We start from the raw sequence: 27294 nt of genomic DNA on the forward strand, positions 1-27294 counted from the left end.
GCAATCCAGGAAAGTGCTCCAGACGGCGGACGGCACCACGGCAGTAGAGGAGGACGCCCCCTGGCGTTCAGAGGCTGCCGTCCAGGCCCTACCTGCCAGCGAGTCTGTCGAGGTGCAGACATCGATAAGCGCCCCACGGGACAGGGAGCGCAGACAGGTGTCAGCACCAAACGACGCCACCGCCGCCAGGCAGGAGGAAGGAGAAGACTGCGACACAGTGGGACCGCCAGCTACCCCGAGGTCACCAGGCCGGGAGGAGGGCGACCAGGATGAGGCCTCTTCCCCTGCCGAGAAGGAACCCCCGGGGAGGAGACGCCGCCGCCCCCGGACCAGGAGGATGAAGACGACGCTGGTCCACCAGAAGAGGGCCACCCAGCCGCAACCCAGGACCGTTCCCAGGACAGCAGTCGACCGTGGAGCCAACCAGGAGAGGACTTCAGCGGGAAGCGGGAATCAGGTGAGACCGAAACGTCCCCCTCAGCAGCTCTTGCAGTGTTTCCGCTGCTTGAGGTGGGGCCACCGGCAGGAGAGATGTGGGCTCTTAGTGAGGTGCAACTGTTGTGGGGCTGATCACCACTACACGGCCTGCACAGCACTTAAAGAGGCGCCGGTGTGCGCCAACTGCGCGGGGGGCCACCCGGCCTCCCACCGGAGTTGCCCTGTGTACCGGGCCATGGCGCGGGAAGAGTGAAAGGAGGCCCGGCGTCGTGAACCACCCCCATCCAGGAGGACCCCGCCCAGGCGGGCTTGGTCTCATTCTCCGGGATCGGAGACTGGGTACGAGGGACCCCAAGGAGGCGGCGCTGTGTGGTGGGCTCTACTGGTATTTGACGCATGGCTCCGCAACCGGCAAGGCCCGTGCTAGTCACACAGTGCCCAGAAGGACTGATCCCCTGAACAACTGGACTGGAGAGGAGTAGGCTTATGACTTGTGCATGATACCTGTTCCCAACTAACGCAATCACCTGGACCTCTCCAGAACCACATCCATGCATGAGCTATTTATAAAATGTCAGATTTTACATGTGGGCATCTTTCTATTTCCACCTGCGTGTTTTCTTCCTGACCCTTACTACCCGACTACACCGCTATTGATACCCACTACCACATCTGGCCTGGTAACATGCTGAAAATGGGGACAGGCAGATACTCCTGTAGTATCACTTCCCACTCTTCCCTGCTATCTCTTTTCTACTTAGAAATTAATAGCATGTCGGAGGCCATGTAGATTGAGTCGATGGTCACGCGGGGGGAGCGGGCTTCGGGGGCCCCCGGAAAAAAGACAGACAGCGGGTTACATCTGTCTTTAATCCTCATGGACCCAGGCTAGAGAGGGCTGATAAGAAACACAACACTAGAAGACGTCGGCAACGAAGCCAGACGGGCAAGGACGAATCAATCCACCCCCACCCCCGACCGAGACACCGGAGCGGAAAACCAGCCCGCGCCCTGTAACGAAGACAGCAGTAGCAGTACTCGAAGAAAGTCGAAACTTCTGCATTTGATGAGCAAGTTAATAAAATAAAGAAAAATGGTGGAAATGGAGAAATGAAAGCTGGAACAAACAGATGCCTATGGGAAGAAGAAGTATATAAGATATGGAGAAACTACTTTAAAAACTTCTGTCCTTTGGCAAAGAAAATCGCCAATGGGTTACAGATTCATTAGATCACTTCACTGCCTCCGACTTCCGCATCAAAAGACACTAAATAATTTTTATTCGTGACATAGCACAACATAGCTTCGCAATGCTTAGCAGCTTATCTTAACTTTCTTAGTCTGGCGCCTTTAAGCCACGTCCATATTTAGCAACACCGCCTTACAAAGCCCATTTTAATCCTTCCGCTTATCGATCTGCTTCGCTAAGTTCGACAGTTGATACAAGGACAATGGCGCGAAATATCGAGTTATTTTTTACAAATTACTTATTACAAATTCAAAATTTGACGAACCAAGACGTAACTGTCGGTGGAAGGAAGAAAGAAGACAGGCAGCCAGAGAAAGGATGCGAAAGTTTTGGGCTGAAGAAGGCTTGCAGAAACATGTAACTGTTACCTTACCTGGTCTCTAATGGCCGTAAACGAATATATACATACGAGGGCTGATTTTTTATATATAAAGTTCCGATTGGCCAAAAATAATGGACGTATTGAGATAACAAGATGATTTTATTACCAAAAGATTTGTCTGCCGCCAGTGAGTTCAGGTAGGTCCTTACAGCGTCTTGAAGCTCTTCGTTGGTAGCGAAACGCTGTCCACCTAACCACGCCTTCATTTCTCGAAAGAGGTGATAGTTACTGGGTGCTAGGTCAGGACTGTAAGGTGGGTGGTCAAAGACTTACCACTTGAACTTTTGGAGAAGTTCTTTTGTCACATTGGCACTATGCGGTTGTGCATTGTCATGGATCAGAAGCACGCCAGATGAGAGTATGCCTCTTCGTTGGTTTTGTATCGCTCTCCGAAGGCGACGTAGGGTCTCATAGTAGACTTCCTTATCTGGAATAGACTGGCGGCAGACTTCTTTGCAGAGCCTATAGGAAAGCTGGTCTCTCGTTATGACAAATGCCTTAATCTTCATGGTGACTGTGTAGAAAAATAAGTTAGAATGTACAAATGATTTCGTAATAAAACCATCTTGTTATCTCAATACGACTATTATTTTTGGCCATCGGAACTTATAAAAAGAAGCAGCCCTCGTATATATATCAGTATGGCCAACCCCCTAACGCTCATATACCTGGATCACGTTGTTCCTGACCACCCTGTATAGTGGAGTGAAAATGAAAGATTATATTCTCTACGCTCAGTACTTGTCACTACACACGTTACCCGGATGGAGTGGATTTGCAAACAATGGCCAATAAAAACAAGAATTCCATACAGTAATGAATTACAAACAGCTTTATGTGGACGGATGTTTGTGCAGAGGCAAATATTTGCTGACAGCACTTGTATGACACTCCGGATGAAAACCGCGAGTGAATTAAAAGGGTGACAATATTGTGAGGTGATCATATTACCAAACATAAAATACGAGCTAAAATGAAGAGAGCAAAGAGGGCCACATGAACATCATAAACTAGGTGAGGGGTGGCTGGAATGTTACCATACCTTATAACCAGGGTCGAAAATGACCTATAGCATGAACACCCCGGGCGAGTTGGCCGTGCGGTTAGACTCGCGCGCTGTGAGCTTGTATCCGGGAGATAGTGGGTTCGAATCCCACTGTCGGCAGCGCTGAAGATGGTTTTCCGCCACACTCTTACTTTATTTCAGAGTTTTGGAACTGAGTACTGAAAAATCGTATGTTATTCAAAGATCGGATGCTATTCAGATATGCTGATAAATCGACACAAATAGATAAACATAACTAAATAATAATGCAAAATCGAGAAAAATAACCTAAAATTTAAAAAATGACGATAAATAAGCATTTCTTAATCTAGGGACCATGGACAGCATTTACATATAAGTTCTGAATGTGTTTCATGCGCCAGTTAAAAGCTGACAAGTTCTCAAAATCCCTGCGGATTACCATAGGCCTGTACATAATTGTGATTGATTTACGTGCGTAGTTCAATTACTCCTCTAATTCCGGTAACTTCTGGTAGATAGCACTTTGTTACCACTCGCCCGGTCTGAAAAACTCCTCACATTCTGCGTTTGTAGCCGGAAACTAAAACTGAAGCGGATTAGCTCTCGTCCTTTCTTCGCATTTGTGAAGCTCATGGCTCTTTCGAAATAAACAATTTTAAGAGGAAGAACTACCAGCAGCGGCGATTGGGGGGGGGGGGGAGTTCCCCCACGTTGTGGAGGAAACATTACATTTTATTCCATTTTATCCGGCTAAAACTAGGAATTATATTAATTATTAAAACAAGCGTCCGCCTCTGTGGTGTGGTTAGTGTGATTACCTGGCACCCTCGGAGGCCCGGGTCCGATTCCCGGCTCTGCCACGAAATTTGAAAAGTGGTACGAGGGTTCGAACGGGGTCCACTCAGCCTCGGGAGGTCAACTGAGTAGAGGTGGGTTCGATTTCCACCTCATCCATCCTGAAAGTGGTTTTCCGTGGTTTCCCACTTTTCCTCCACGCAAAAGCCAGGATAGTACCTAACTTAAGGCCACGGCCACTTCCTTCCCTCTTCATTTGCTATCCCTACCAATCTTCCCATCCCTCCACAAGGCCCCTGTTCAGCATAGCAGGTGAGGCCACCTGGGCGAGGTACTGATCATCCTCCCCAGTTGTATCCTCAACCCAGAGTTTGAAGCTCCAGGACACTGCCCTTGAGGCGGTAGAGGTGAGATCCCTCGCTGAGTCCGAGGGAAAAACCGACCCTGGAGGGTAAACGGATAAATAAGAAGAAGAAGAAGAAGATTAAAACAAGCAATTTGTACAAGTCTTGTTGTCTTATCATCTAATTATTTCCTTTTATTTTCTTTAATTATTAACAAAATTATTAGCGGAAATACGTACAAGATGTCGTTCATCCCGGCTAACCAATTTGTATTGCGCCGCAGCAAGTAGTGGGCACTTTGCATGGACACTGAGGGATGATTCACCGCTTGCCGCGTGCATTCGTCAGTCTGGAAGTCTGTTAGTTTCTTCCTGTGTAGTCAAACACTAAATGATTGTTGTCAGTATAATCACATCGTACTTTTATTTAACTGTAATGCATGTGTAATATTGTTCCTTTGGTGAGAGTTTTATCGTAGAGAACTGAATCAAAATCTCAAAAAAGTATTACCGATTTAAGTTCGTCAACTTTTACCTCTTTGTCAAAATTAGCTCAGAAAGCATAAAAAACCACTTTGTAGCTTTCTTTTCAGTTTTGATATATATATATATATATATATATACATACCACTCCCCCCGCACACCCTTCTAATTTCCAATCGCCAAATAGGAAATGGGAAAGGTCTGACACCTCGAGAAAGGGAAGGTTCACGAAGAACCTAAAAATGAAAGACTCGCAAGGATTCGAAACCTACTAGCGTCAGGACCGGCAAACCAAGGGAGGTCTGATAGGATAGATAAAAGCGCGGAGTCCGACACAAGTGGATGTAATGTTAGAATCAGCTAGGGGAACCATGGTTGCTAACCCAACTTCCCAAGCTTAGAGTCCTTGATCCCCCTTTTAGTCCCCACTTACGACAGGCAGGGGATACCGTGGATGCTATTCTACCGCCTCCACCCACAGGGGGAGAACAAAAAGTACAGGACAGTTTGAACCGTAAAGGGAAATGACAGTATGTCAGGACAACTTACTTACCAGCTACTTTCATATCAGCAGAGACCAGTGATGTGTGGAAGGATGGAGCATCAGCTGACACTTCGCAGCTGTACCGGCCAGACATGGGCAGGTCTACTCTGTTCAGCACTAGTTGTGTGTCATTGGAACGGCTTCTCTGTAACACGGAAGTAAATTATATTGTCTCGTACAGTCACTAAAAAAGGAGAGATGATAATAGTGTATGCTCCTTCTATTTTATATTTTATCAGATTTAACTTATTTCTTACGAAAATATAATAATTGACCTATTTACACTGACTGACAGAGCAAATGCAACACCAAGAAGGAGTGGTCAGAACTTTATGCCAATTGCAGGGTAGACTGACGTCACTGAGGTATGCTCATGATGTGAAATGCGCCGCTGTGCTGCGCACGTAGCGAACGATAAATGGGACACGGCGTTGGCGAATGGCCCACTTCGTACCGTGATTTCTCAGCCGACAGTCATTGTAGAACGTGTTGTCGTGTGCCACAGGACACGTGTATAGCTAAGAAGGCCAGGCCGCCGTCAACGGAGGCATTTCCAGCAGACAGACGACTTTACGAGGGGTATGGTGATCGGGCTGAGAAGGGCAGGTTGGTCGCTTCGTCAAATCGCAGCCGATACCCATAGGGATGTGTCCACGGTGCAGCGCCTGTGGCGAAGATGGTTGGCGCAGGGACATGTGGCACGTGCGAGGGGTCCAGGCGCAGCCCGAGTGACGTCAGCACGCGAGGATCGGCGCATCCGCCGCCAAGCGGTGGCAGCCCCGCACGCCACGTCAACCGCCATTCTTCAGCATGTGCAAGACACCCTGGCTGTTCCAATATCGACCAGAACAATTTCCCGTCGATTGGTTGAAGGAGGCCTGCACTCCAGGTGCCCGCTCAGAAGACTACCATTGACTCCACAGCATAGACGTGCACGCCTGGCATGGTGCCGGGCTAGAGCGACTTGGATGAGGGAATGGCGGAACGTCGTGTTCTCCGATGAGTCACGCTTCTGTTCTGTCAGTGATAGTCACCGCAGACGAGTGTGGCGTCGGCGTGGAGAAAGGTCAAATCAGGCAGTAACTGTGGAGCGCCCTACCGCTAGACAACGCGGCATCATGGTTTGGGGCGCTATTGCGTATGATTCCACGTCACCTCTAGTGCGTATTCAAGGCACGTTAAATGCCCACCGCTACGTGCAGCATGTGCTGCGGCCGGTGGCACTCCCGTACCTTCAGGGGCTGCCCAATGCTCTGTTTCAGCAGGATAATGCCCGCCCACACACTGCTCGCATCTCCCAACAGGCTCTACGGGGTGTACAGATGCTTCCGTGGCCAGCGTACTCTCCGGATCTCTCACCAATCGAACACGTGTGGGATCTCATTGGACGCCGTTTGCAAACTCTGCCCCAGCCTCGTACGGACGACCAACTGTGGCAAATGGTTGACAGAGAATGGAGAACCATCCCTCAGGACACCATCCGCACTCTTATTGACTCTGTACCTCGACGTGTTTCTGCGTGCATCGCCGCTCGCGGTGGTCCTACATCCTACTGAGTCGATGCCGTGCGCATTGTGTAACCTTCATATCGGTTTGAAATAAACATCAATTATTCGTCCGTGCCGTCTCTGTTTTTTCCCCAACTTTCATCCCTTTCGAACCACTCCTTCTTGGTGTTGCATTTGCTCTGTCAGTCAGTGTAGTTTCAAACCCTGGGGATACCCTAAGGGTGGTGCGTGGTAGGCTATTATTGCAATGGTACGCAACTCCCGGTAACTTTACACTTGATTTGCCGTCTTTTCTTCCCATTTTATAGTTTAATAAACCTAACATATAGACTACTCTAACAACTGTTAAAAACAATCGTATTTGGTTGTTCGATATACTAATGCTTCGTAATGGACTAATAAACGCTGTCCACTTCGAATCAAACTCAGGTTATACGAGGCTGGGTAATGATCAATGAGCTAGAATAACATACAGGGGCCGTATACCTGACATCAGCGCTCCCTGCGGAAGAAAGTTGATAAGGGGTAGCCATGTTAACGGTTGTCAAAACCTACAAGGAATAGACGAGCACATTAACACGCTCCGTGATAAGAATGCGAAGCTGCACTCTTCGAATATTCCAAGGTTCAAATCACAGTTTCGAGATTGGCAATTCTCAGTGGTAGAGTATACCACGGAAATAATGACAGTATGAGGGAGCCTTCAAGTCCTGGGGGTACCTATTCCAATATTTTTGCCAAATACGATGGCTATGACACCCAAGGAGTCTGGCATTGCTTATACCCTCCCAAATAATATGCTAATCTTGACGGATCATGTAACTACTAATATTTTTATTCCTTCCCTGAAGAGGGAGGAGGGCTTCCGAGACGGTGACGCCGTCTCTCGGGCCAGGAGATTTATATCGAAGATAATATGATTATCATCAGAACAGGAGCAATAATAATAAGTAACCTAATTTTTGTCGTCACATGGTCTGCGTATTTACTGTGCCATACCTTGTCTGCTTATTGCTTTAATCCATAAATCCCTAGTTGGCCCTTGACAAGGGAATTCATGGAAACTAGTTCCAGGAACTTTATTTCTAGAACCATGTTTACGAAGCGGTGCACAACAGTACACCATTATAATATAATTGACGTGTTTTAACAATACAACGTCGCCAGTAAGCATACAACGTGCAGAAATACCGCCAACCAAGGTGTTCATGAGGTTGAATTGCAGCGCCTCTAGCGGCAACTGTAGCATCCACAGCGCGGACAGCTATGAGTGGCTATAGGGCAGGCCTTGTATTTCTTGCAGGCTAAGGTCAAAACAAAGCGAATTGGCGCGAGAACATATGTTGAGGTAACAGGGAGATCGTGCATGCCAATTTAATTTCCTAAGTTTTAAGCAGTGAAAAGATAGATTCTCGCTTTCAAGAATGCCAGCCGTAAGCTCAACGTATGGTTGTAGGCCTAGTAATCGGAGTAATAAAACCAAGGATATATCGTATTTTAAGTAAGCATTACTGAATTATAGCCGATATAACTTTTTGTAATACCTGTTTGTAATTTAACTCATTTTATTGTTTACACAGCGAAAGTACGGATAGCCACGGTAATTATTTGTCGAATTATGTTTCAGATTTCCTTTAAAGAACAAGAAATTAACGGAACAATGCGTTGTGAGGACGAAAAGAGATAAATGGTATCCCACTCAATTCAGGTCTTATGCTCTGTGCATTTCGAAGATAAGTGCATGTATGAAGCAAACGACTAACGGCGATTACTGACAAATGCCATTCAAAGCCTATATATTTTTCATTCACATTTACAGAGAAAATGGAGCCCCCACCACCAAGGAAACGTAACCACGAAAATTCACCTGTTTCGTTCAAACGTACACCAACCAAGTACGGTAAATACAGTATTTTACTGCTATTTGTGAAATTTATGCAGCCGTTATTGTAGATTATTCTTATTCAAATAGTTATTTCATTCCTGCCCGGTAAACACGTAGCTTTATTGTAGAGCGTACGTGCGTGAGAAGTTTTCATTCCCCACCCGAAGGGCGGGGCGGGCCCCCTAGATCGTTACGCGATCTCTCGGGCCAAGAGAGGTGAAGATAACTGAGTGATGTGGTAAATGAAGAAGGTGGGTGATCGATGTGACAGATTGAATGAGGAGGGAATGACTGCAGTGACAGGAAGAAGAGAGGGTTTGCTTGGGAGTGAAGTTTTAGAGCGGGGTTCCAGGATGCAAATGGAGGGTTAGGAGATGCAGCGACGTTGTGATATTGAGGATGGAAGATGTTAAGGATCGTAGGATTTCAATCATCGAAGGTGGATAGCGGATGTAACTAGGTGGAGGAAGGCGTGGACTGACGAATTGGTGAGGTTGAAAAGAAGTGTCTGGCCGGGTGCGACGATGAGAATTGTTGTTGGGATGGCGAAGAGGTTGGGGTGGAGAGATGGAGGGTTCCACTTTATGGCGATAGATGTAAACTCCGTTGTTAATTAGGTGCTGGGCATCGACGGCGCTCGGGACGTGTAGACGAACCATATAGGTTGGGCCAGATGCGTTCTTAATTCGGAAGACGCGACGGACTGGGACGCCTTCAGCTTGGAGGTGACGGAGAATGGCCAGTTCTGAGAGGGCAGGATCCACACCGCGGATCACACAGCTGGACATAGTGTGACGAGTTAATGAAGGCTGCGTCAGCGATGGTGGTGCGGAGGCTGCTAGTTCATCGGCAGGTGGAGATAACGAAGGCGATGCTGTGGTTGTAGACCCTGATGATTCAGCTGATATATATTGATGCGGGGGTTGTTCAGAAATAGGGGAGAGATGGAGGGAAGAACTCATGAGTGGAGAAGGATGGCAGGTGGCAACAGTTGTAATTGGAACAGAGGAAGAAAAATGGGTGGTTGTTGTGGTGGTCGTAGTAACGGCAGTGGTGATGGGAGGAGGGGAGAACGGGAACAATAACGGTTGTTGGGATTGCTGTGGTGTGGTTGTTGCGTCGTCGACATCCGGAAGAATTGGTTCCACTCGATGGTGCTGGCCGTTGAGGTAGACTCCGTTGGCGAGGATGTGTAGAAGGTGGCCTGGCCTGTAGAGTTGAACAAAAAGACGACGTGTGGGAACGTTGTCTTGCAGTATTCGGGAGACGCTGTCAGCTGCGACGGCTTTCCGTTGGAGTTGTGTTAGGATGGCGTGGTCGTGGAGAGCAGGGTCAACGTCAAGGATCACACAGTTATCCATGATGTTGGGGAGGCCGACTTCCCACTGGGTGTCTGGCCGATATGCTTTATTGGGTCGGCTGGGTGCGATGTTAGAGTTGCGGCGTCACCCTGCCGAATCAAAAATAATTTGGGATGAGGTAAGGAGTATCCAGTCCACTGTACAGACGGTGAAAAAACCTTGTGTGGCTCGTATCCTGAGATGTCATATTATTGTAGATGTCAGTTGCCTTGGTATTTAAAACTAGGCTGCGCTTCATAACGGACAACTTTCAAGCCTTTCAGCTAGTAATCCCAGTATGATAGGGTAATGGGGAAAACATGATATGCCCCCTATATTATAATAAATAATTACTTTAAACAATTATAGCGGTACAGTACTCATGGACCGCCTCTCTAAGTTATTCTAGCTCGTTGGCAATGAGCAATCAGAAGTAGGGTCACCGAATTTACTTTTCACTTCTCCCGCTAGGATCGCCTTTCCAAGACATAGGTTTTGAATGTTTTCTTATGTTCACCATGGATCTTGTGACAAGTGCTTGTGAACATTCGCTAATGTATAGCTAATTATGATACTTATGGAGAATCCACGTGTTCTGAATGGTGCTTATGATCCATTTTTGCTGTAGTGCAAATCGTTCTTCTATCTTAATCTGCTTACACTCCAGGGTCGGTTTTTCCGTCGGACTCAGCAAGGGATCCCACCTCTACCGCCTCAAGGGCAATGTCCTGGAGCGTGAGATATTGGGTCGGGGGATACAAGTGAGGAGAATGATCAGTACCGCGCCCAGGCGGCCTCACCTGCTATGCTGAACAGGGGCCTTGCGGGGGGATGGGAAGATTGGAAGGGATAGACAAGGAAGAAGGCAGGAAGCGGCCGTGGCCTTAAGTTATGTTCCATCCCAGCATTTGCCTGGAGGAAAAGTGGGAAACCACGGAAAAGCACTTTCAGGATGGCTGAGGTGGGAATAGAACCCACCTCTACTCAGTTGACCTCCCGAGGCTCAGTGAACCCCGTTCCTGCCCTCGTACCACTTTTCAAATTTACCGGGCGAGTTGGCCGTGCGCGTAGAGGCGCGCGGCTGTGAGCTTGCATCCGGGAGATAGTAGGTTCGAATCCCACTATCGGCAGCCCTGAAGATGGTTTTCCGTGGTTTCCCATTTTCACACCAGGCAAATGCTGGGGCTGTACCTTAATTAAGGCCACGGCCGTTTCCTTCCAACTCCTAGGCCTTTCCTATCCCATCGTCGCCATAAGACCTATCTGTGTCGGTGCGGCGTAAAGCCCCTAGCAAATAGCTTTTCAAATTTCGTGGCAGAGCCGGGAATCGAACCCGGCCCTCCGGGGGTGGCAGCTAATCACATTAACCACTACACCACAGAGGCGGACTGTAGTGCAAATAATCCGTCAATATGATGCTAACATGTCTTGTTGAGAACTTGTTTACATCAGTATCTTGAGGTTATGATTCGTCGTACTATAAACCCACAGTCAACACGAATTTATACATATTTGCAAAGGTGTTGTCCGGCTCCATGGGTAAATGGTTAGCGTGTTGGTTTTGGTCACAGGGGTCCCGGGTTCGATTCCCGGCAGGGTCGGGAATTTTAACCATCATTGGTTAATTTCTCTGGCACGGGGGCTGGGTGTGTGTGTCGTCTTCATCATTTCATCCTCATCACGACGCACAGGTCGCCTACGGGTGTCAAATCGAAAGACCTGCACCTGGCGAGCCGAACATGTCCTCGGACACTCCCGGCACTAAAAGCCATACCGGTACGCCATTTCATTTTTTTTCATGCAAAGGTGTTTTAAAGCGTTTGTGAGAATCTATAGTCAGTTTACATACATGTAAAAGCTAATACTTAAAAAAATATTTTTTGTAATTGGTCTCCAGTTCAGAGTCATCATTTGAATCACATCACTGCCTAGCCTAACTTTATGCTTTACTGTTCAAAGGTTTGCTGTGTGTAAAATAATAAGACACAGGAATCATGTAATGTGAAAAAAGGCCTTTGAACGGAATTCAGAGCAATTTATTAGAAAGCTTGTGTTCAATACCGATAGGATCTCTCTCTACAGTACACCAGTCATTCCAAGAAGCTTATTCAAATTCCTGCCATAGACCAGCCTTAATTTTATTGCCATGTTATCTGTGATGAGAGAAGCAACCTTTTCATTATCGTGCTGTAAAAATTTCTTTTCTGCAATCAGACGAGCTCGTACCAAAGAAGTAATTCCTATCTCTCTGGAATGGCCAATCTAAGTTTTAAAGTTGCGTGGTAGACGCAAAATATTAAGAGATCTAGGCACTTGTAGCCTGTGGATGACCTGTTGGACATCAATATGCAGACATTTATAGTATTTTCTCTGAATTTACACTTCGGATTACAAAGAGCTTGAATCTGCTCAATCAAGATATTTGCTTTCAGATCACCTTGTTTATTTAGTTAAATCTCAAGTACATGCTGATTTTGTTCATTTTTCAGTTGATGCATGATTTATTTTAAAGTGGTAATAATATTTGTGTGCTTCACTATAAGAGCTGTTTGTTTCCTACATTTTCTAACTACTCTTTTCAGTTTCAAACCTACTTTAGTGCTGTATAGTTAAAACAGTTTAATAGAACACTCTGTGTCGTGGTTTTGTATAATGATTCACTGATGATTAGAGGTGGAGGATCCTTCTTTTCGTTGGCTGTAGATGTTGTTGGTTCTTCATGGAGTTCAATTTTCTTGTAGTGTTTAGCTTCATTTTCCACTTCTAAAGCCCTCCTCTTAAGTGGTCTTTCTGTATGTGATTGTGTTTGTTTGTGTCCGGGAAAAACTTGAAATACAGATTGAATGACATTCGAAAGTAGGCTTTATAGTGCTGTGTTTACACTAATCTGAGCCCTTAAAATGCCTACTGCAAAAAGTGGAATGCACGTAGGTTTCCACAGAGATCCCAGTCTATTTCCTTGACGAGAAATTGCCAAACACCATTTATTTTTTAAATACCTCGTCTTTCAGAAATCTGTGAATACCACATCCTTTTGAGGGCTTTGATTTACAGTCAGGAACACTGCAGTACACCATGTTTTGTAAAAATTATCCGATGTTCGTATTACGGAAATACAGTCATTAATTTCAGTCACTTATAATCATCCGCACTAGCACAAGAAAGCTCATGAAGTACAAAATACGGTCTCGACATGCTCGTGAATGTTTGGATGAGTACTTGGCCTGCGCAATTTTATGACTAAGAAGAGCGCACCTAGCGGCAAAACGATGCGTTTCACGAACCGGAGCGGGAACCATTTTTCACGACCAGCGAGGCCTTTTATTTCCCAGCCCTGTATAATAACATAAGCAACGATCCATCCTAGGGACTTGCATGAGACTAGCAAGTCTCCTATCGAGAAACAATTCCAAATGTCCCCGTTAGATTGCATCACTCTACGGAGATGATTTCATCCCTGCTTTTTCTCCTATCGCAACGGTAATTTATTTTCCACGTCACCACCCACAATGTTACCAACATCGCTATTTTATCGACAACCATCCCCAGGAGGGTAATTTTCAATTCAAGTGAGGTAAGAATAACTGTAGTTATACTGTATAATTATCCTCTTTTTTTCCCCCGTGGTTTTCAGTTTTAATAGGAATGCAGTTCATTACCTAACGATAATACAGATTTTTCTTATTTCTGTAAGCTTCTCATTAAAAAATGCGACAATGGAAATGTTGGTGCTACATCCAGCTTCAGATACCACCACCCGCTACTGGGATACCCACAACAAACATATCTGTAGGTTCGACTGTTTCTGAGAAAAGTGTACTTGCGAGGAGCATATACAATATCATGCATTCATTATGATTTTGAACGACTATACACACATACTTACTGTGGCAAATTGTCAGAGGCCGTTAAAAATAAAATGACTACTCAGCGAGGTAGACTGCTTTACTGAAAATCACAGCCTATTTCCAGTCATTCGACCGCGTCAGGAATGGAATTGAGCCCCCATCTAGCGGCAAGGACAGGAATTGTGCCGCGTGCCGAAGCCTGTTCAACTCCTCTGGGGCAATGATTAATGACTGACAGATGAAATGATATTGGAGAGTGTCGCTAGAATGAAATATGAAAGGGAAAACCGGAGTACACGGAGTAAAAGCCAGTCCTGCCTTCTCTTCGTCCAGCACAAATCTCACATGGAGTGACCGGGATTTGAACTACGGAACCCAGTGGTAAGAAGCAGGTGCGCTGCCACCTAAGCCACGGGGGCTTCGAGTGCTTTACTATTCACTAAATTTATTAAACTACATTTCACAGTTATTTAAATGTGTGCTCAAAGTCGGGTGTTCCACTTCACGCAGTTTGAACTGCCGAGCGAGGTCGAACACATAGCCCTCTAGCGCATCGAACTGCTGCTCTCCAACACGGTCTTCCTCAGCGCGGTGTCGTCTTCACAGCAGTTCACTTCACAACATAACCAGGCCAAAATCCTCTACTCACACGTCGCGCTGCATTTCACTTAGCCAAGACCGTCTGACTGACTCACTGGTCGCTGACGCACTCCCGAATGATTGAACCGCGACTGTCTCGTGACTGATCTACAACTGACACAGGACCTCTTGCTTCGATATTTTTATAAGCCAGTGTATGGTTATAGGTTAGGCATATGAAAGTTTCCGCTTCCAGATTATTCTGGGCACCTATGCATTGTTAACCAGCTTCCTGCATGTTCGTTGGAGCTACTGCTTAGCTCGCCGCTGGCATCCCCCCGCACTATTGCCTTCCGCCGGGTCTTGCAACATTGGCCGCCATTGTCACAATATATAAGTTAGGAACACATTGAATACTTCGGGTAATTATTGAGAGGGGTACATGATTAACATGAAAACAGGCATGTAAAATGAGAAACTATTAACACAAACACCTTTATATAACAACAATATTCACAAACATTAAAAAACAGAACAATAATAAAGCTTGGTTCTCAAATATATTTTTGAACTAGTCCTATGGACGGAGTTTTATAAAAAGAGAACCTGATTCGTAAATAAATATTTTGAGGGAATATTATACAAGCGAAGCTATCGAAAATAATCACTAGTAAAAAATGAGAACTAGCTTCACAAGTATATTTTATTAATAAATGTAGTTCTCTGAAGGAATGCCCGCTTTCTAATCCCATTCCTTGATATAAAGCCATTTACCACCTTTTCCAGACGTAACGCCTCTGCAGCCTCCGAAGACTACCAAATTCCACTATTAAGGGGACTTAACATCTAGGAAGATAATTTTTTGAGGGGAGGGGCAAAATTATACTCTGCCCCCCCAAGATCACTTTTTTGGGGCAGAAAACGCCCTTCCCCCTGAAAGTCGGCGCCACTAATTACATATTGTACTAGGAACGCTGGTCCAAGATAAAGTTCCCGCACTTCGAACTTGAATTACGCGCTGCTCAACAGATGGCTACAGCATGAAGTTCATATGCGACGTGGAGCTTATGACGCTACAGCCTGCCTCCCCTTGTGACAAAAAGATTGCATCAGTCAGAGAAAATTCGAAATATTCTATGCCTAATAACTTTCCTTAGGATAAGAATTAAATTATGAAAATAACATCATCGTGTTACCAAATCTTTTGTCTCAATTTCCACCAAGTTTGGTGCAAATTCGACGAAAACTACAGCAGATATTCAATAAAATTCAATGACTGCTATCTTCACGATTTGCGTATATAAGGAGGGCTAATTCCCAAGGCAGATCAATGTGTCTATTACCACGGCCGAAACCGGTCGGTCAGTTCGTGACATTTGCGATGTACGTTGAGTGACAGTTTAAGTTCTACGGTGTTGAATGTAGGACTTATAAATTCTTTCAGTGATAGCATATAACTTGTGCTTCGCCGACATTAATATTTACTCGTGATTGATTATTTAGGATGAGTGTTTTAAGACTTGTGTTTATTTTCCAAGTGCTCATATTTCAAAGTAAATGAGACGTTCTAATCAGTGATAGATTCTTGAACAGTGCTTGTATTTCGTCAAGTGATTGAAATATTTCGAGACTTTTCATGACTTAATGGTGCTAGAAGACTTAGAATTTCTCAAGTGTCGAACATTGACAGGTGATTTAATAGAACGTGAAAATTAAACTCTGTATTTACGTCACCAGACTTGCAATTTTCTCGTGTGTAAATAATTTTCAAACACCTGGAAATAATTTCGTAGGTGATAGACTGTGAACTGTATATTCGAACTTGTATTCATCAACCTTATGAGTGATCGAACAAGGACTGTTAACGAACAGAGTCAGTTTCAATTTATGTTCAATTTACAGGTGTGAACAGAAATAATTTCACAAGTACAATATTTTGTTTCCTTCCGATCAAAGTGATTGTCTTCAAAACTGTGTAAAAACTTTGAAATATTTATCAAGTGAAAACAACTTATGAGAAGTGTCACATTCTTCGAATTTACCAGGCCGATTTCATTGACATTCGACAATGTGAAGTCACATTACCATATAATCCTAAGTGGCTATTTATTTTGCGAGTTCGATTTTATTGACATCAGACTCCGCTTACTTATCTTTCCAGTGTTAAGACGGAATTGCGAGTTCGATTTTATTGACATCAGACTCCGCTTACTTATCTTTCAAGTGTTAAGACGGAATTACGTGTTCGATTTTATTGACATTCGGCCGCATTAAATAATTAGTGTTAGAACAAGAAGTAGATTCCAGTGACATTCTACCGTGTGATAGTTATTGATTCAGTCTTTGAGTACACGATCTCTACGTGCTATAAACTTTGTTTAAGATAATTAGTAGTGTAAATAGGGTGGTTCTGCGGCCTCCTCCTCCTCTCGCGGCGCGGGAAATTTGAATTCTGGCGGGAAATTTCAATTTTTGGCGGGAGATTTGAATTTTGGCGCGAGATTTGAATTTCTAAACAAAGCCACGTGCTTTTTGACAGCTGTCATCGACAACAACGCATCGCTAACCTCACTGCTGCCATCTTGACGGGCCTAAACCTCAGTAGTGCCAACTTAACCTAACTAGCATGAGGTAAACAAAGCCACGTGTTATTTGACAGCCACGTGCTTTTTGACAGACAACAACGCATCGCTAACCTCAGTACTGCCATCTTGACGGGCCTAAACCTTAGTGGTACCAACTTAACTTCACTAGCGTGTGGTAAACAAAGCCACGTGCTTTTTGACAGCCACGTGCTTTTTTGACAGCTGTCATCCGCCATCTTTAAACCACAGAGCACTGTGCTGCCCTCTTTATCGCAGTAGATGTAAAATTCGTCACCTGTCATCGGCAGTGCTGCCATCTTGGCGGGCCTAAACCTTAGTGCTACCAACTTAACCTCACTAGCGTGAGATAAACAAATCCACGTGCTTTTTTGACAGCTGTCATCCGCCATCTTTAAACCACAGTGCTGCCTTCTTTATCGCAGTAGCTGTAAATTCGTCACCTGTCATCTGCAGTGCTGCCATCTTAACGGGCCTAAACCTTAGTGCTACCAACTTAACCTTACTAGCGCGAGATTTGAATCAGTAAACAAATCCACGTGCTTTTTTGACAGCTGTCATCCGCCATCTTTAATCTATAGAGCACAGTGGTGCTCTCTTTAGCTACTTACCTTTGAAATGTGGTGGCGGATAATTTGAAAAATGCTTTTTGACAGCAGCCATCTTTAATCCAGAGAGCACCATGCTGCCCTCTTTAGCTAGATACCTGTGGTAGCAGGCAATTCCACATGACGGCAGCCATCTTTAATCAAGAGGGCACCGTGCTGCCCTCTATGTGGTGGCGGCAATTTGAAAAATTCTACATGCTCTTGTTTGGAAACAAACTCACGTGCTTTTTTGACAGCCGTCATCCGCCATCTTTAATCAACAGAGCACAGTGCTGCCCTCTTTAGCTAGATACCTTTGAAATGTGGTGGCGGCAAATTCCACGTGCTCTTGTTTGGAAACAAAGCCATGTGCTTTTTTGACAGCTGACATCCGCCATCTTTAATCTATAGAGCACAGTGCTGCCCTCTTTAGCTACTTACCTTTGAAATGTGGTACGTCACAGCTGTCATCCGCAGTGCTGCCATCTTAAGGGGCCTAAACCTTAGTGCTACCAACTTAACCTTACAAGCGCGAGATTTGAATCGGTAAACAAATCCACGTGCTTTTTGGACAGCTGTCATCCGCCATCTTTAATCCATAGAGCACGGTGGTGCCCTCTTTAGCTACTTACCTTTGAAATGTGGTGGCGGATAATTTGAAAAATGCTTTTTGATAGCAGCCATCTTTAATCCAGAGAGCACCGTGCTGCCCTCTTTAGCTAGATACCTGTGGTGGCAGGCAATTCCACGTGACAGCAGCCATCTTTAATCAAGAGGGCACCGTGCTGCCCTCTTTGTGGCGGTGGCAAATTCCACATGCTTTACAAACTCACGTGCTTTTTTCTGACAGCTGTCATCCGCCATCTTGCATCACAAACCTCAGTGCTGCGCTCTTTAGCTAGTTACCTTTGAAATGTGGTGGCGGCAAATTCTATGTGCTCTTGTTTAGTAAACAAAGCCACGTGCTTTTTTGACAGCTGTCATCCACCATCTTTAATCAATAGAGCACTGTGCTGCTATCATGCGGGCAATTTCGTCAGCTGTCATCCGCCATCTTTAATCCACAGAGCGCCGTGCTGCTCTCTGTAGTAGCGGGTAATTTGAAAAGTTCTGTTAGCTGTCATCCGCCATCTTTAATCAAGAGAGCACCGTGCTGCCATCTTTAGCTAGATACCTTTGAAATGTGGTGGCGGCAAATTGAAAAAGTCCACGTGCTCTTGTTTAGTAAACAAACTCACGCGCTTTTTGTCAGCTGTCATCCGCCATCTTTAATCTATAGAGCTCAGTGCTACACTCTTTAGTTGAAATATGGTGGCGGATAATTTAAAAAGAAAAATTCTACATCAGCCATCTCTCGACGCTAATTGCACAAGATGGTGGCTATACATGACTCCTTAAAGGTGCTTATGCAAGATGACCACTATACATAGGTTCTTATGAGATTCCCTTGGGCTGCTTGCGCAAGATGGCGGTTATACAAGGCTCCTTATGAGACGCCCTAGAGATGCTTGCGCAAGATGGCGGTTGCTCTTATGAGGCGGCTTAAGGGTCCTTGCACAAGATGGCTAGAGATGCCCTAAGGATGCTTGCGCAAGATGGCGGACGCAAGATGGCGGCTATACACGACTCCTTATGAGACGCCTTAAGGGTGCTTGCGCAAGATGGCTGCTGCTCTTAGCTTAGAGGCTAACGTGTCGTGCTAGTTCGATTCATTAAATTTGGGGCTTAAATGCATAATGTTAAATATCTCGAAAACGGTGCATCGTAGAGCAAAACGGACAAAATTTTTCTACCCAATACCTCGGTTCGCAGTATAGGGAACAAGTAAAACATAGTCTAATGATGAGATCAACGGTTCGGTTCTAACTTAGGCCCTTTGGCATTGGCTCTGTTTCAGCTTGTAATGAAGCAAGTCTTCGTAACATGATCAGGTCTAGCTATGGTAGAGAGTATAACGTACCGTGCAGGTTCGATTCATTACATTTGGGGCTTAAATGCAAAATGTTAAATATCTCAAAAACGGACAAAATTTTTCCACCTGATACCTAGGTTTGCAGTATCAGGAACATGATAGCATAAGAAAAACATAGTCTAATGATGAGATCGACGGTTCGATTCCTACTTAGGCCCTTTGGCATTGGCAGCTATCTATTTCTACAAGATGACGGCTATACATAGCGTCTTAGGAGACAGCTTAAGAGCGCTTGCACAAGATGGCTGCTGCTCTTATGAGACGCCCTAGGGGTGCTTGCGGGAGGTAGCAGCGACAAGACGATGACTATACACAGCTGCTTATGATACGGCCTAGAGGTGCTTACACAAGATGGTGGCTGCTCTGATGAAGAAAGCTAGCTTTCCATCGTGCAGGTATTTTTACAGCACTAAACCTCATACCTTTGAAATGTGGTGGCGGGTAATTTGAAAAATTCGATGTGCTTTTTCATAAGCTGTTAAGGCCTCCTCTTATGTCAAGGCATAGCTCTATCGAACAAGTTTAAACCTGCATCGGAATAGCTAGAGTAAGCGCGTGCTGCAGTGATGACGTCATTAAGCATGTTTAGACTTGCAAATCACAGAAGAAACGTAACAAGGCTGGAATCGAAAACTGCACTCTATGCCGTTAACTTTATCATGTGATCGGAACATTGACTGAAGTGTTTAGAACACTAAATAAGTAGAACCGAACACTGTACTCGATACAACATGTGTTTAGAACATGTCAGGGGGTATCTTTGTTCTAAGAAGATTAGTTTACCGCACATTCCTTGTAGGGCTAAGGGGCTAATGGGCTAAAGGGCTAATGGGCAAAAGGGCTAAAGGGCTAATGGGCTAAAGGGCTGAAGGGCTAAAGGGCTAAAGGAGCAATAACCTCATCGATCGCTATCAGCAAGAACGCTTGTACTTTGTTAAGTGTAGAAAATTAATCTTTATTTGTAAATGGTTTCATGTTCAGAACAAAGATTGGAACCTAGGGGTTACGTCTTACCTAATAAAATCCCCGAGGTGCGATGAGTTACGTTTTTCGAACTAGTGTTTGGAACACTGAACTTTTCAAGATGATAGCAGAGAGTTTAGCAATGTTCTGTTGTTGGATTATAAATTCCGCGCTACAACATGCATAAGGTGGCAGCCCTTGAGGTTTACTGCCGTAAAGATGACAAGAGTGAGGTTAACAATGTTCCGTTGTTGGATTTTAAATTCCGCGCTATAACATGCATAAGGTGGCAGCCTTGAGGTTTACCACCGTAAAGATGGCAGCGGTGAGGTTAGCGACGCTCTATTGTCCTTCAAAGTGAGGTTAGGGTTCGTCAAGAAGACAGATGTCAAAAAAGCACGTGGCTATGTTTACCAAACAAGAGCACGTGGTCGTGACGTCACGGTCACGTAATCAATCCTTAGCTCGACGTCGTTAAGAGCAGCATTAGGATTAGCTATGCTCAAAAGTCTTGGGGACAAAGCAGCAGTATGAATTGCCATGTTTCAAAGTGTGTACACATCACCTATCGATTTTACATGCATCGACCATCGAAGTAAACTTCATCCGCTAGATCGTGCTGCTATCTTAGCATAACCTATACACATAAAATTAAAGTACAATGAATAGCCATGTTTCAAAGCGTGTACACATTACCTATCGATTTTGCAAGCATCGACTCTCGTACTAAACTTCTTCCGCTAGATTGTGCTGCTATCTTAGCGTAACCTATACGCATGACCTTAAGGTACAAAGAATAGCCATGTTTCAAAGCGTGTACACATTACCTATCGACATTGCATGCAACAAATATCGTACTAAACTTCTTCCACTGGGTTGTGCTGCTATCTTAGCATAACTTATACACATGAACTTAAAGTACAAAGAATAGCCATGTTTCAAAGCGTGTACACATTACTTATTGATTTTGCATGCATCGAATCTCGTACTGAACTTCTTCCGCTAGATTGTGCTGCTATCTTAGCATAACCTATACCCATGAACTTAAAGTACAATGAATAGTCATGTTTCAAAGCGTGTACACATCAACTATCGAATTTGCATGTATCGACTCTCGTACTAAACTTCTGCAGGTAGATTGTGCTGCTATCTCAGCATAACTAAGACGCATGAACTTAAAGTACAAAGAATAGCTATGTCTCAAAGCGTGTACACATTACCTATCGATTTTGCAAGCATCGACTCTCGTACTAAACTTCTTCCGCTAGATTGTGCTGCTATCTTAGCGTAACCTATACGCATGACCTTAAGGTACAAAGAATAGCCATGTTTCAAAGCGTGTACACATTACCTATCGACTTTGCATGCAACAAATATCGTACTAAACTTCTTCCGCTAGGTTGTGCTGCTATCTTAGCATAACTTATACACATGAACTTAAAGTACAAAGAATAGCCATGTTTCAAAGCGTGTACATATTACTTATTGATTTTGCATTCATCGAATCTCGTACTGAACTTCTTCCGCTAGATTGTGCTGGTATCTTAGCATAACTTATACACATGAACTTAAAAGTACAAAGAATAGCCATGTTTCAAAGCGTGTACACATTACCTATCGATTTTGCATGCATTGACTCTCGTACTAAACTCCTTCCGCTAGATTGTGCTGCTATCTTAGCATAACCTATACGCATGACCTTAAAGTACAATGAATAGCCATGTTTCAAAGCGTGTACACATTACCTATCGACTTTGCATGCAACAAATATCGTACTAAACTTCTTCCGCTAGGTTGTGCTGCTATCTTAGCATAACTTATACACATGAACTTAAAGTACAATGAATAGTCATGTTTCAAAGCGTGTACACATTACTTATTGATTTTGCATGCATCAAATATCGTACTAAATTTCTTCCGCTAGATTGTGCTGCTATCTTAGCATAACCTATACCCATGAACTTAAAATACAATGAATAGTCATGTTTCAAAGCGTGTACACATCAACTATCGATTTTACATGTCTCGTACTAAACTTCTTCCGCTAGATTGTGCTGCTATCTTAGCATAAGCTATACGTATTAACTTACAGTACAAAGAATAGCCATGTTTCAAAGCGTGTACACATTACCTATCGATTTTGCAAGCATCGACTCTCGTACTAAACTTCTTACGCTAGACTGTGCTGCTATCTTAGCCTAACCTATACCCATGAACTTAAAGTACGAAGAATAACCATGTTTTAATGCGTGTACAAGTCACCTATCTATTTTGCATGCATCAAATATCGTACTAAACTTCTTGCGCTAGATTGTGCTGCTATCTTAGCATAACTTGTACGCATGAACTTAAAGTACAAAGAATAGCCTTGTTTCGAAGCGTGTACACATTACTTAATGATTTTGCATGAAACGACTATCATACTAAATTTTTCCACTAGATTGTGCTAAAATCGTGTAAGTGTGCTGCTATCTTAGCATAACCTATCGATTTTACATGCATCGACTATCGTACTAGACTTCTTCCGCTAGAGCATGTAGCAATCGCTTTTGTGTATCCCTAACCCATGTGCATGAACTTCAAGCATAAAGAAGAGCTATGTTCTAAAGCGTGTACACATCACCTATCGATAATGTATGTATCGAATATCGTACTAAACTTCTCCTGCCAGAGCGTACGACTATCGCTTGTGTGTGCACGAACTTGAAGCATAAAGAATAGCAATGTATAAAAATATTGTAAACAAAGCAGCAGCATTAAGTATAGCCATGTTTAAATGCGTGTACACATCATGTACCCATGATGCACGCAGTACTAAACTTATTCCATTAGAATGTACAAAGTTCGCATGTGTTTGTGCTGCTATCTTAGCATAGCCTATGTGCATGAACGTAAAGCATAAAGAATAGTTATGTGTAAAAAATCTTGTGAACATAGCAGAATGTTTACTACGTAGGTGTAGACATTGAACTTTGCATGCTAAGGCAGCATACTACGTGACCGTGACGTCACGACCACGTGCTCTTGTTTGTTAAACATAGCCACGTGCTTTTTTGACAGCTGTCTTCCTGACGAACCCTAACCTCACTTTGAAGGACAATAGAGCGTCGCTAACCTCACTGCTGCCATCTTTACGGCGGTAAACCTCAAGGCTGGCACCTTATGCATGTTATAGCGCGGAATTTAAAATCCAACAACGGAACATTGTTAACCTCACTCTTGTCATCTTTACGGCAGTAAACCTCAAGGGCTGCCACCTTATGCATGTTGTAGCGCGGAATTTATAATCCAACAACAGAACATTGCTAAACTCTCTGCTATCATCTTGAAAAGTTCAGTGTTCCAAACACTAGTTCGAAAAACGTAACTCATCGCACCTCGGGGATTTTATTAGGTAAGACGTAACCCCTAGGTTCCATTCCTTGTTCTGAACATGAAACCATTTACAAATAAAGATTAATTTTCTACACTTAACAAAGTACAAGCGTTCTTGCTGATAGCGATCGATGAGGTTGTTGCTCCTTTAGCCCTTTAGCCCTTTAGCCCATTAGCCCTTTAGCCCTTTTGCCCATTAGCCCTTTAGCCCTTTAGCCCATTAGCCCCTTAGCCCTACAAGGAATGTGCGGTAAACTAATCTTCTTAGAACAAAGATACCCCCTGACATGTTCTAAACACATGTTGTATCGAGTACAGTGTTCGGTTCTACTTATTTAGTGTTCTAAACACTTCAATCAATGTTCCGATCACATGATAAAGTTAACGGCATAGAGTGCAGTTTTCGATTCCAGCCTTGTTACGTTTCTTCTGTGATTTGCAAGTCTAAACATGCTTAATGACGTCATCACTGCAGCACGCGCTTACTCTAGCTATTCCGATGCAGGTTTAAACTTGTTCGATAGAGCTATGCCTTGACATAAGAGGAGGCCTTAACAGCTTATGAAAAAGCACGTCGAATTTTTCAAATTACCCGCCACCACATTTCAAAGGTATGAGGTTTAGTGCTGTAAAAATACCTGCACGATGGAAAGCTAGCTTTCTTCATCAGAGCAGCCACCATCTTGTGTAAGCACCTCTAGGCCGTATCATAAGCAGCTGTGTATAGTCATCGTCTTGTCGCTGCTACCTCCCGCAAGCACCCCTAGGGAGTCTCATAAGAGCAGCAGCCATCTTGTGCAAGCGCTCTTAAGCTGTCTCATAAGAAGCTATGTATAGCCGTCATCTTGTAGAAATAGATAGCTGCCAATGCCAAAGGGCCTAAGTAGGAATCGAACCGTCGATCTCATCATTAGACTATGTTTTTCTTATGCTATCATGTTCCCGATACTGCAAACCTAGGTATCAGGTGGAAAAATTTTGTCCGTTTTCGAGATACTTAACATTTTGCATTTAAGCCCCAAAATGTAATGAATCGAACCTGCACGGTACGTTATACTCTCTACCATAGCTAGACCTGATCATGTTACGAAGACTTGCTTCATTACAAGCTGAAACAGAGCCAATGCCAAAGGGCCTAAGTTAGAACCGAACCGTTGATCTCATCATTAGACTATGTTTTACTTGTTCCCTATACTGCGAACCGAGGTATTGGGTAGAAAAATTTTGTCCGTTTTGCTCTTCGATGCACCGTTTTCGAGATATTTAACATTATGCATTTAAGCCCCAAATTTAATGAATAGAACTAGCACGACACGTTAGCCTCTAAGCTAAGAGCAGCAGCCATCTTTCGCAAGCACCCTTAAGGCATCTCATAAGGAGTCGTGTATAGCCGCCATCTTGCGTCCGCCATCTTGCGCAAGCATCCTTAGGGCATCTCTAGCCATCTTGTGCAAGGATCCTTAAGCCGCCTCATAAGAGCAACCGCCATCTTGCGCAAGCATCTCTAGGGCGTCTCATAAGGAGCCTTGTATAACCGCCATCTTGCGCAAGCAGCCCAAGGGAATCTCATAAGAACCTATGTATAGTGGTCATCTTGCATAAGCACCTTTAAGGAGTCATGTATAGCCACCATCTTGTGCAATTAGCGTCGAGAGATGGCTGATGTAGAATTTTTCTTTTTAAATTATCCGCCACCATATTTCAACTAAAGAGTGTAGCACTGAGCTCTATAGATTAAAGATGGCGGATGACAGCTGACAAAAAGCGCGTGAGTTTGTTTACTAAACAAGAGCACGTGGACTTTTTCAATTTGCCGCCACCACATTTCAAAGGTATCTAGCTAAAGATGGCAGCACGGTGCTCTCTTGATTAAAGATGGCGGATGACAGCTAACAGAACTTTTCAAATTGCCCGCTACTACAGAGAGCAGCACGGCGCTCTGTGGATTAAAGATGGCGGATGACAGCTGACGAAATTGCCCGCATGATAGCAGCACAGTGCTCTATTGATTAAAGATGGTGGATGACAGCTGTCAAAAAAGCACGTGGCTTTGTTTACTAAACAAGAGCACATAGAATTTGCCGCCACCACATTTCAAAGGTAACTAGCTAAAGAGCGCAGCACTGAGGTTTGTGATGCAAGATGGCGGATGACAGCTGTCAGAAAAAAGCACGTGAGTTTGTAAAGCATGTGGAATTTGCCACCGCCACAAAGAGGGCAGCACGGTGCCCTCTTGATTAAAGATGGCTGCTGTCACGTGGAATTGCCTGCCACCACAGGTATCTAGCTAAAGAGGGCAGCACGGTGCTCTCTGGATTAAAGATGGCTGCTATCAAAAAACATTTTTCAAATTATCCGCCACCACATTTCAAAGGTAAGTAGCTAAAGAGGGCACCACCGTGCTCTATGGATTAAAGATGGCGGATGACAGCTGTCCAAAAAGCACGTGGATTTGTTTACCGATTCAAATCTCGCGCTTGTAAGGTTAAGTTGGTAGCACTAAGGTTTAGGCCCCTTAAGATGGCAGCACTGCGGATGACAGCTGTGACGTACCACATTTCAAAGGTAAGTAGCTAAAGAGGGCAGCACTGTGCTCTATAGATTAAAGATGGCGGATGTCAGCTGTCAAAAAAGCACATGGCTTTGTTTCCAAACAAGAGCACGTGGAATTTGCCGCCACCACATTTCAAAGGTATCTAGCTAAAGAGGGCAGCACTGTGCTCTGTTGATTAAAGATGGCGGATGACGGCTGTCAAAAAAGCACGTGAGTTTGTTTCCAAACAAGAGCATGTAGAATTTTTCAAATTGCCGCCACCACATAGAGGGCAGCACGGTGCCCTCTTGATTAAAGATGGCTGCCGTCATGTGGAATTGCCTGCTACCACAGGTATCTAGCTAAAGAGGGCAGCATGGTGCTCTCTGGATTAAAGATGGCTGCTGTCAAAAAGCATTTTTCAAATTATCCGCCACCACATTTCAAAGGTAAGTAGCTAAAGAGAGCACCACTGTGCTCTATAGATTAAAGATGGCGGATGACAGCTGTCAAAAAAGCACGTGGATTTGTTTACTGATTCAAATCTCGCGCTAGTAAGGTTAAGTTGGTAGCACTAAGGTTTAGGCCCGTTAAGATGGCAGCACTGCAGATGACAGGTGACGAATTTACAGCTACTGCGATAAAGAAGGCAGCACTGTGGTTTAAAGATGGCGGATGACAGCTGTCAAAAAAGCACGTGGATTTGTTTATCTCACGCTAGTGAGGTTAAGTTGGTAGCACTAAGGTTTAGGCCCGCCAAGATGGCAGCACTGCCGATGACAGGTGACGAATTTTACATCTACTGCGATAAAGAGGGCAGCACAGTGCTCTGTGGTTTAA

The 27294-nt window shown here is 44.4% G+C and overlaps 1 protein-coding gene across 1 annotated transcript in view; it reads right to left on the bottom strand.

The window, feature by feature from the left end:
- The window catches only part of LOC137502168 (uncharacterized), a 110314-nt gene that overhangs the window by 42520 nt on the left and 40500 nt on the right, over window positions 1–27294 (bottom strand). Inside the window, exon 3 of the mRNA XM_068229177.1 lies at window positions 5271–5406. Within this exon, the coding sequence (XP_068085278.1) occupies window positions 5271–5406 (136 nt within the window). The remainder of the gene's footprint in view (window positions 1–5270; window positions 5407–27294) is intronic.

Source organism: Anabrus simplex, chromosome 9 (assembly GCF_040414725.1).
Source record: "Anabrus simplex isolate iqAnaSimp1 chromosome 9, ASM4041472v1, whole genome shotgun sequence".
Classification (NCBI taxonomy): domain Eukaryota; kingdom Metazoa; phylum Arthropoda; class Insecta; order Orthoptera; family Tettigoniidae; genus Anabrus; species Anabrus simplex.